General features: G+C 32.5%; 3 protein-coding genes across 3 annotated transcripts; 1 reads left to right on the forward strand and 2 right to left on the reverse strand.

Moving 5' to 3' along the window:
* Nucleotides 1-923: 923 nt before the first annotated feature.
* Nucleotides 924-1,718, reverse strand: LOC107463869 (cell wall / vacuolar inhibitor of fructosidase 1-like). Its single transcript, XM_016082755.3, has one exon. It carries the CDS (start codon nt 1,611-1,613, stop codon nt 1,098-1,100), a length of 516 nt encoding a protein of 171 aa, XP_015938241.1. The 5' UTR covers nt 1,614-1,718; the 3' UTR covers nt 924-1,097.
* A 4,127-nt stretch (nt 1,719-5,845) lies between these two features.
* On the forward strand, nt 5,846-7,214 carry LOC107463464 (serine/threonine-protein phosphatase 7 long form homolog). The gene is made up of 3 exons (XM_021133165.1): nt 5,846-6,552; nt 6,627-6,717; nt 6,834-7,214. The coding sequence occupies exons 1-3, from the start codon at nt 5,846-5,848 to the stop codon at nt 7,212-7,214; spliced, it is 1,179 nt and encodes a 392-aa protein (XP_020988824.1).
* A 1,397-nt stretch (nt 7,215-8,611) lies between these two features.
* LOC107463475 (uncharacterized) lies at nt 8,612-9,916 on the reverse strand. The gene has a single exon (XM_016082273.1). The coding sequence runs from the start codon at nt 9,914-9,916 to the stop codon at nt 8,612-8,614; it is 1,305 nt and encodes a 434-aa protein (XP_015937759.1).
* Between the last annotated feature and the right edge of the window lie 2,010 nt (nt 9,917-11,926).

Raw genomic sequence — 11,926 nt, forward strand, 5'->3', positions numbered from 1 at the left:
TCTCGTTAAAATATTTTACAAAAAGAAATTTTTTAAAATTATACGCAAATAATTTCAATCATTCTAATAAATCAAATTTTTATTTTTCTTTTATTGGGTATCAACTCTATTTAATATGATTTGCAAATAAAATATATACACTTTATTATTTTAATTAATTAAATATCCATTAAAAATACTCATTTTAGAATAATAAAATATGACTAATAATTAAAAGATTTAATTTATCTTCTAATATTTAAATAAGTAAAAATTTCAATATATTATTTTTTTAAAACATTGAAAAGATAAAAAATACAAATTTTTTATTTAAAAATTAAGAGAATAATCAAAAGAATGACTTACGGCTCCTAATGATTTTCATATAAATTAAATAAAGAATAAAATTAAGAAATGCTAATAAAAACATAAATTAAATAAATATTTGTCATACATCGGAATGTTCACTAATTATTATTTACGTTAAATAGTAATAGAAAAATTCGAAATTTACATGACCAAAATTTAACTATAATCAAAATTTGTACTTACAAAAAACTTCAAGCTAATTGTTAACTTACACATCTGATCTTCGTTAATTATTAACCAATGAACAACTATATACTCAATAAAATTTGAATCCTAATATTTATTTATACAGATAAATTATTTATTTTTTATTTTTTCTTTATCAAAAATAGGAAAACTGGAACCTGCAACTTCTTAAATGAATATGGAAAGACTACGCTATTTAAGCTATAACTCATTTGAACTATATGAGTTACTTATTTACCCAATCGAAATTTGTTGTTTTAAATTAAAATTTAATCCACTTAGTATATGAGTTCAATTCTTAATGTCAAATTCAGTTTACTATCTTACTCAATTCAACCGTTATTGAATCAAGTTAAACATATATCACAAATGGCTTGGCTTATTTTTTATTGTAACATGACAAAATTAAATATATTATGGTATTCGAAACACATGAGAAATTGAAAATCACTACGATATGTTATTCATACATGCATTATTGGAGAACACCACGTTCCAGATATCTGATAGCAGATAGAAGCATGTATTATTTATTGAATGTAATTAACTAACTAACAAATTAACTATAGTAACTGTCTAGCAATAGCAGCAGTAATAGCAGCAACATCGCGCATAGCATTGTTCTGTTGGGTGAGAGGTGATCTCCCATTGAATCCATTTTCACAAAAGGTAGCTTCATTAGCAGCATCATTTGCTCCATTTTCTGCAAATTTAGGCATACCTTTCGAAAAAGCTTCATTGGCTTCTGGTATATCACCAACCACAATTGCGTTATACTTGCTTGCACAAGAAGTCAGTGCTGGACTTGGTGCACTTCGTTGAAGCTCACGAATCTTGTTAATGGCATCATTTGCTTTTGATTGCATCACCTTCACCATTATTAGGCCCAGGCCTCTGACGTCGGCGGTGGCGCTTCCGGGGAATGATTTAAGAGATTGAACGCAGAGATTGAAGTTTGGTGTTTGCCTGCAAGTGCTTTCTATGAGTTTTTCATCGCAGAGAGTTATTGATGGTAATGAAGTCATGACAATTAAGAATAAGAAGAAGAACAGAGTAGTTGTAGTTTTCAAGTTTGTCATTTTGATTGAAATAGGATAATCAACAGAGAAATAAGGATGATTGATGAATTTGTTATGAAGAAAATTGAGGTATGTTTAGGCCATTTTATAGTGTTAGGAACTTGCCTTTTGCAAATTTGCTTAGGAAACTTGTGATGGTAGGGAAATAGTTATTGAAGTTTCATATTATTTAGATAATTATTTTGTATGCTAATTTTTTTTAATGAGAATTAGGATGGTTTTTGAAAAAAAGTATTTATTTTTTTATTTTTTAAAAAGATATTTTTAATAGAAAAAAGTTATTTCGCATTTGGATATGTTTTTTAAAAAGAATTTTTAAGTATTAAAAGTGTTGTTTTGCTTCTGTTTTTTTTTTTAAATAAGGCATTATTGGCTTCCAAAATAATAATTTGTTTTTTTGTAATAAAAATATTTTTCTTAAAAGATTTATCTAAACAAATTTAAAATTAAATAAAAATAGTTTATTAAAAAATATTATTTTTACATAAAAAAGACAATCCAAACTAATATTTAAAGTTGTATTTTTGTTGCCACAATTGAATATTTTAGTACAATATCTGTTAATAATAATAACAATAAAAAATGTATTGTTTAAAATGGCAAAACTTTATTATTTTCAAATATAAAGTAGTGAACTAAGATTGACAACATTTTTAAAACTATAAAGAAGAAAAAATTTAGATAATTTCGACATTAAAATAAAAAACACAAAATTTTCCCTATAAAAATTAAATTCTCAAGGTAATTGTATTTTTGTGTGACTACTTTACAATATAAAAATAAATAAACAATCCTTAGGTAAAATTTTGATTCTATGATGATCAATATTAGTTTATCTAATTTTTAATAAAGTTATTGCTTATAAGATGATCTATTAAACTATAACTCAGCTTGATCCGTTATGTATAATGAGAATAACTTGGTTTTTATGGTACATAATGAGTAATAATTTGATTTTATTTATCTTAATTCTAAGTTTATAACCTAACAAGTTTAATAACTTGGTTTTTTATTGTACATAATGAGTAATAATTTGATTTTATTTACTTGATTCTAAGTTTGTAACCGACAAGTTTAATAATTATTATGACCAATTTGATTATCAAATGGTCATATCAATCTCATTTATAATTTAAATTTTATATATTTTTTTATTTTTAAATAAAGATAAATTCTAAGATCTAAAATATTTTATTATTTTCATATCAATTTTATATTAACTTGAATGTTAGAGTATCTTTTGCATTCATTCTTTGTGTGCTTGTGTGTGTGTTTTTAATCAAAATATACCTTCTTTGAAAATAAAGAGACAAACATAATTTTTTTTAAGACAAAATATATCTTGAAGATGTTACTATATAAGAACACAAGGGTAAACACCCACTAAACAGAGGACTTTTAATTTTCATTCTATCCTTTTTAATTTTTGATTGAACAATGATCTGAACGTATTATCACTGAATTGGCCTGGATCCGCTTTTCGTTCCACTTTGATTATTATACTCTCAAAAGGAAGTTTTTAATTAAGTAATTAATCCCTAATGTATAAAAAAAAGGTGCATGTGATGAATTGCGGCAGTATTTGCGTACAATGACTGTGTTGTATAATGCGTATAAAATTTCAAGAGATGCAAATATGCATATGGTTTTTAAAAAGATGTACCAGTAATGTTAACAATCAAATTATATCATCTTGCATTAGAATTGAAGTTCTACTGACGCAAGTTGAAAATAGTATCATGACATGATATAATAGTTTACGAGTAATGGTAAAGAATCACTAAAATTTATTATTTATTTTATTAGATTATTAAATTAAAAAATTGAATTAATAATTAAATAATGATTAAAAATAATAAATTTTAATCAATAACAGAGTTATATTGATAAAAAAATAATAATCTCTTAAATTAATAATTTGTACTACTTAAGTCTTTAATTTTTTAGTTTGGTCTCTTTTTAATTTTTTTTTTTTAACTTATATCTTTCATATTGACTCTTCCCAAATAAATTTTTAGCTCTATCCTTAACTTTAATAGCCTCTAGTATTTTTCTAAGTTTAGTATTATTAATTAGGGTTTAATCAAGAATTAGTTTATAAATGAAATTTTAGTAATTAAAATAATTGATAAAACTATAAATAAACGGCTTATTTTTTTCATTATAAATCATTAAATTTATTGAAATTGCACTAGCAATATGAGAGATGCGAATAGTTTATAATTATGCAAGCCTTTTTTTCTATTACAAGATTATAACTCAAATCAAAGTTTAATCTCAAATCAAGCAGTACCTATATTCAAAATTATATTCATTTAAGAAATAAAATTTATAAATAATATCATTATATTATATTATACTATAACAAGTAGTCTTCTGTCATAAAAAATATTAATGCAGCGCGTTCTGTTATTTTAAAATATTTTAAAAAATATATCTTTTCGAATTATATAAAAACTAATATTTAATAACTAAAGTTTTACTAATTATTAGTTATTCTAATAAATTTAATTTATATATTTCTTTTATTGGATATCGACCTTAGTTAATATCATTTATAAATAAAATATATACACCTTATTATTTGAATTAATTAGTTAAATATCTACTAAAAAAATACTATTTTAGAATATTAAAATATGAATAATAAGTAAAAAACTTAATTTATCCTCTTAATACTTAAATGAATAAAAATCTAAATATATATTTTTTAAATATTAAAAAGATAAACATACAAATTTTTATTTATTTAAAAATTAAGAGAACAATTAAAAAGACGTTTTTTATTTTGAATATTGGACCGGGAGTGGTGTTGGACTCCATTATGGGGGCGAGGGAGGGGCTTCACTAACTTGTGGTGTCAGCCTAGTAACAACTCAGACCCTCCGAGTTCCAACATCCTATACGGACCGTCCGATCTCTCTCAAACCCTACACGGACCGTCCGATTTCCCTCTCAGCAGACGCACGGTCCGATTTGAAAGGGGATGGACACGCGTCGCGCAGCAGCGTTTCCCCAAACGGTACCCTGAAACCAAACAAGTACTCATGCATTAACTCCTCTCACCATTCGAATACATCACTTTTTCATATTTCATTTTCAAGTTGAAGTCCCCATTCTACTTCTTCTTTCTCCTCTCGGCATGGTGGAAGCAATAAAAGTATGCCAACGAAGAACAAAACTAGAGATGTTGATCGACCTAAATTTCATGTTATACATTATTTCAATCATCCTGATTATGTAAGTTTTTTTTAAAATATTTTTAAATATTTTATATTTAAAATTATTATTGTTAACTTTTTACTTCTTATGATTGTTATTATTAGAAGTGCAAATTAGAAATATAAATAGAATGGTCATTGGTATTTTTCAGCATTTATATGAATTTTTTGAATTTTTTAACTAATTTTTAATTATAAATATTATTGTTAATAAATTAATTATTATTATTTTGTTAGTTGTTACATTTTAAATGTAAACAGAGAATGCTAAGAATTTTTTTATAAAGGACGTAAATTTTTTTTTGGAATTTTTTAATATTTTTTATTATAATTATTTAATATAAATATAACCAAATTAAAGAGAGAGCCCCAACGGCTCAATTTTTATTATAATTATTATTGAAAATGGGGTTATTTTTTTAATTTTTTTAAAATTATTAACTATAATTGTTATGAATAGCGCTAAATGTTATTGTTGTTGTGAGAAACTGTTAGTCTTACTTTGAAAATATTTTAATTTTTTTAATTATAATTTTCATTGTTAGCAAGTTAGTTAATTGTTATAAATGTTGTTAGAAAATGAATTTAGGCATAGAGTGATCACTATTATTTTTTATAAATGAGGATAATATGTTTAAATAATAGTAAATGACTAATTAATATTAGATATTATTCAAGATAAATGTGTTATTGTAGAGAATTTTGATTAGATATTTATGTATTAGTTATTATTATTATTAGTAGGAAGTTATGAACAATTTGAAGGGTTAATAATTAATTTTAGAAGTTAGAATTATCTATTTTATAAGGAATTAGTAAATGAATTTATGATAGTAACTTGTTTCTTGTTGAGCTATTTGTACCAATTTTGTAATCATGATATTTATTTAATTTTGGTAGGAGTTTATTGTTTTAGTTGTTCTGGTTAAAAAATTATTTTATTTTAGTAGTAAGTTAGTAAGTGTTAAGAAGTTGACTAATATTTTGTTTTATTTTTTGTAGAAGTTAAGAATGTTGACATGTGACCACCCAGTTCCTCCAGATCGGTACAACGATAGGGTGGAGGAGCATTTACGACTTACCGGCTTTTATCATGCATCACAGATTGGGGTAGTTCAATGTCAAAAGGCACTGGTGAATGCTTTAATCGAGCGGTGGCACCCCGACACATATACGTTTCACCTTTTCATTGGTGAATGTGTCGTGACTCTTGAAGATGTGGCTCTAATTCTTGGTCTTCCGACGGACGGACTTCCAGTTACAGGGATGATAATGAGTAGTTTCGAAGCCTTGGAGGCGGAGTGTTTGCATCAATTTGGAGTTGCACCGCATAAGTCGGACTGTAGAGGCAGCTGCATAAAACTGACTTGGCTGCGCGATCTTATAGAAAATTTACAGTTGACTGATGAAATTGGTATACAGAGGTATATCAAGTGCCACATTATGTTGCTTATCGGGAGGATCTTGTTTGGGGATAAATTAGGGGCAAGTGTGCACTGGAAGTTTCTACCCTTACTTCGTGATTTTGGCAGTATTATACAATACAGTTGGGGATCTGCATGCCTAGCACACCTCTACAGGGCGTTATGCAGGGCATCTCGAGTTGACTGTAAGGAAATCGATGGTCCCCTAACACTTCTGCTCGGTTGGACTTGGATCCGACTACCATATCTATCGCCGGTTCCTAGGGAGTCCCGTAGTTTTCCGCTAGCAAACAGGTAATATTATGATTAAATGTACCCGTATGTTGATATTTAGAACTCAGTAGAGCTAATTAAATGTATCCTATTAGGTGGCGAAACTGGGAGCGTGGTGACCGACGATATAGATATCTGAAGCTAGCTGACTTTAGGAAGGCCTTTGATGAACTTCAGGAAGGCCAGGTGAATTTTCATTAAAGAAGTATTAGTTTCTGGCGGAGTGCCTACGTAAATCTTATGAAGCATTGTTAATGTCATTGTTATGTGGGTTGTAATCATGAGTTTTCTTTATTTTTCAGTTTGTGTGGGTTGCGTATGCTGTGGATCGCGTGGATCCGAACATAATTTCTGCTGAAATCTATATGCACTCGGTTGTATGGAGCGCTACAGTGCCCTTGGTGTCATTCGAATGTATCGAGTGGCATGCTACCGATAGGTATAGGCGACAGTTCGGTTTCGTTCAGGGAGTACCTCATGATGAGCGGAATTTGGACAAGGCGCATGGAGAAGTCCTGACTGGTCCTAAGAATCTTAACTGGGTCACGACACTGAGTCATTACAGTTGGGTGATGCATTGGACAAACAGATATCACCACATTCTTTCTGAGCTTCCCATGCCTTCACAGCATCCGTTGGATACTTACATGCATTGGTACCGATCAAATTTGGGGAACGCTTGAACTTGTCGAATCTTGTGGGTGAAGAGAATGATGAGGGTAATTAGGATATGGATGAGGGTAATCAGGATATCGATGAAGGTAGTCAGGATATGGATGATGACAATGAAGAACAGGAGCCACATTCACTACAGAATTCACCTCCAAATCTGCTTCCACAAGAACAACATCAGTTCTCAGGCCAGTATGTACCTCAGACACAGTTCAACCCATCATTTCCACATCATCAACAATATTGGGGTATGTCACAGTTTGAACCAGGTGAAGGAGGTTCTTTTAGCCAGTTGCTTGGGTTCATGGCTGGAGATGCAGGACAATCACAATATGGCCATCAAACTGAGTTCATGCCAGGTAGATATTCCTTGGATGCGAGGTATCCGTGCCATACCTCCTTGGTGGTTTCTGGAGGGTTCGTATCTGTTGACTCTAGTAGGAGTGATGGTGGACGCAGAGTTCTTAATAGTCAAAATCCTAACCGTGTTTCCATGAGACTCATTGAAGAAAATACTAACACACTCGAGCAAGAGACCGATGCGTATCTAGTAGACAACTCGGATGACGAGGATGTTGATGAGGAGGATGAAATAGAGGAGTTCAATGAGGACGAAGAGTCCCGTAATGATGGTATTTATGTTGTGTATTTTGCATTACATGATAGATTAGTTATTTATGATGATACGTGGTATCTAGGTTGCTTTGAGTACCTAATGGACTATATTTAATTGTTTTTATAAAATTGTATCCAGGTGAGGCACGCACTCCGAATGACAAAGCCAAAAGTTACAATCTGATGATTGATCCTCCACGTCGTAGTGCTAATCGCTACACTCCATTTGTGTTCAAAAAGGCCGCCAAAAAATGCAAGGACTTTGTAAAGGATGTAAAGTGGTCAATGAGAAAATAGTTGTGGTGTACTGAACTTATTTACGTATTAATGAACTGGACTATGTTTAAAGATCTTTGTATGTGTTGGTCTTTATGTATTATTTAGTTGGACTATGGTCAGGTTACTTTGTATGTTGAGAGTATTTATGTATTAATGAAGTTCATATATTGCTACTGATATCATATCAAATTAACACCGATGGGAAATTGATGTCATATTATATAATGCTAGATCCTCGTAATTTATAATGCTAGATATATCAGGTCATGTTAACTCAATATGAGAATTCATGTCATATTATACAATGTTACATATATCATACGTTTTCGAGTCAAATGGACAAATCTTTTCATACTATATGATGCTACATATATAATATCATCTTAGAATGTGAATCTACTGAGCATCTCTGTCGGCATTTGCACCCGCTGACTGACGGCATCTGCTACGACTGTGTCCTTTAGCCCCACATAGCCTACATCGCCTAGGACGACGTAACATTCGCGTGTCCATCTCATTCAAGAAGCGCGTCATCCTGGGGTGACCTTTCGTGACGCGTCTCAGGTACGGATTTGGTACGAACCGAGGTCCTGTAAGCAGGCCATGTTGTAGGATTACTTAGTGTCCTAAACCTTGCTCGGTACACCCGCCTAACTTGTTCCATCCTGTACACATCATGCACATACACTTGCCAATCCAGTCGCTGGTTGGCACAACATGCGAACACATGTCTACAGGGAATACGGTCCACTTGGAACTCACCACAGTCACACCGAAGGCCTCGTAAGTCGACTGCGAATTCCAGTCCACTTGGCATCTCACGCACCTCAAAGACCTCATTTTGCCGGTCAAAGCAACTAACCTGAATGTTTCCCGATGCAAGTTGGTTTGCATGCAACTTCGACGTCATGACATCAGAAAACACATGGCCAGCATTAATTCCGGCTTCTGCCTCCGCTCCTTTTCGGGTGAACAACTCATTAAGCCTGTAGAATATAGTCTTCACAAGAGCAGTAATGGGGAGATTACGTGCACCCTTCAATACTGAATTGATGCATTCCACTAGATTCGTCGTCATGTGACCCCATTTGTAGCTACCATCAAATGCCAATGCGTACTGATTGCGAGGAATTCGGTTTAACCACTTTGTATAGGCCTCGCCCCATTCCCGTAAATGCTGGTAACACACTTCATACTCCCGCACCGTCCTCGAATATCTTGGACGATAACAACATATAAAAAGGACAAAACCATATGTCAAAACAACTTTTGAAGGTAACTCTGTTAATAACTTAGTGAAATTTACTAAAAGGTTACCAATGTTGACGACCAATTTTTGCAGGTACGATGCCTTGAACTTTCTCAGAAAATTTGACTCTATATGCCTGATGCAAAACATATGAAAAACTATATTAGGAGGTGACCAAGCTCCGTTACTGCGATCCACAGCTGCATTGATGGATTCGTGTCGGTCGGATATTAGTCCCACACCATCACGAGTGACAACATGTTGACGCATGTTACTAAGGAAAAAGTGCCATGCATCAGAAGTCTCTCCCTCGACAATAGCAAATGCAATTGGAACGATATTATTGTTGCCATCCTGTGAAACTGCGACTAGTAGACAACCCTTATACTTTCCGTACAAGTGAGTCTCATCCACCTGGACAATTGGCTTACAATGTCTGAATGCCCTGATGCAGGGGTAATAACTCCAAAATACTCTATGTAGTACCCGAATATCACAGACCAAGTCATCGCCTTGATATGCAAGCATAGTCTCAAAATGGACAACAGCTGATGGCTCCTTATGACACATGGCCTCAAACTATATAGGCAACGCTTCGTACGATGCTTCCCAACCTCCAAATATTTTTTCTACTGCCCTTTGCTTAGCCAACCATGCTTTCTGATAACTAACGGTGTAGTTGAATTTCGATTGCACTTCTGCTATAACCGATTTTACCTTTAACGAGGGGTCAGCCTTAACCAATGGTTTTATTGCTTCTGCAATTGTGATGGAATCCAGCTTTGAATGATCCTGTGAAATGGTGGCTCTGGTACAGGTGTGACTACCATTATACCTCCTTATAATCCAACAGTACTTCCTGCTGATACACCTGGTAGTCTACGCTTCGTCGTATGGTATACTCTTTTATCGCCTTAATAACAGCTTTCCTGGAACTAAACTCCATCCCAACAGCAAATTCACCATCTGCGACAATAGAAATTTCTGCCGGGACAACCAGCATGGGAAAAATTTAAATTAATACACACATTTTTCAAAACCGAGAATAAAGGTAAATCAATATTCACTGCATCAAGTACGATATAAATCCAAACCTTACATCATGTTAATGTGTTACTCTAAACAAAATAAGGACATGAACCTCAGAAGTAAAAACCACTTCGGACCGGTCGGTTCGACCCTCACCTCCGATGAACCGAATACTAAACGGTCCGATTCTCTAAATGATATTTAGAAACTCACGTATTTTTTTCATAATCATAATGTAGAGAATTTTATTATTATTTTCTAACAAATACTTGTAGTGTATAACTTAAAAAATAATAAAATATTTACTGTTCATGTTCCATATTGGTTTAAAGTAACTTGATATTTTTAAAATGTTAGTAAACACATATATTTTGAATTTTATTTTTTAAATTTTTTAGTATTTTTTATTTACATAGGATTAGGTCAACCGGTTCAACCTCTAACACATATATGACATCAACGCATGATTAAATAATGGTTAATAAATAGTAATTTATTCATAAATAAATCAATAACTAACTAAAAAAACTAATACGACGAGTTACGTACCTGCAGTCATGTATTCCGGAAACTCTGGAACATGCATGGCTTCCAAGTCCAAAACTCGCATGAATGATGGCTCCCCAAACGGCATATCGTTTGCGAGTGCATTTGCCATCTCTGTCACATCTGGATCCATAGTTCCGTCACGTTGATCTTCATCTCCATCTGGACCAACACATCGTAGTTGCTTTCGAACTCTTCTTCACTGTCACTATTATAATCTTTTCGTAGAATATTCCGGTCGGCCTCAGATTGTTCAAACTCAACATACAACTCGATGAACGAGATCTGAGCCCGATTTTCAATATAGATTGAAAACATCTCTTGCATGCTCGCTTCGTCCGTCACATATCTGCTTTGAAATTGGACGAACCCACCAAACACCGGTATGGGATATCTATATAGAATACAGGATATTTTTCTTGCCCTCTCAGAATCAATTTTTTCACAGATCACACCTTTGAGCTCTTCAAATGAGATGATAAAAGAAATAACTACATCTAGTGGATTTTCACAAATAAACTTTACTCCTTTAGACATTTGTAACAAAATCTGACCAAAATAATACACTTTTAGTAACACTTTGTCACTCATCTCTCTCAATCACCAAAAAAGGACCATAACCTTTGCTACTAAATTTTCTGGTTCAAAACAAGTAAGAAAGAAACCCAAAAAGAAGAAACAGAGAAAGCAGCCGTTGAAGAAGGGGAAAAAGACGCGAGTAAGCTACCACCAACTCACTACACACTTTTATATAGCCCTCTATATTCAACTCGGACCCTTCGACTAGGTTAACCTGATTCAAAAAAAAATATTAAAAAACCAAATCGGACCATGCGTTTTCATGTCCCGGTTCATAAAAAAAATTGCCACCATTAGCCAAAACGGAGAGTCCGAGTTCAATCTTCGTGAATTCACAATCTCTCAACATGCAACTCGGACCATACGTGTTGATGTTCCATTGCTTAACGTGAAAACCCCAGCTCAAGCAACACGGAGGGTCCGATT

The sequence above is a fragment of the Arachis duranensis genome, chromosome 1, assembly GCF_000817695.3.
Source record: "Arachis duranensis cultivar V14167 chromosome 1, aradu.V14167.gnm2.J7QH, whole genome shotgun sequence".
NCBI lineage: Eukaryota > Viridiplantae > Streptophyta > Magnoliopsida > Fabales > Fabaceae > Arachis > Arachis duranensis.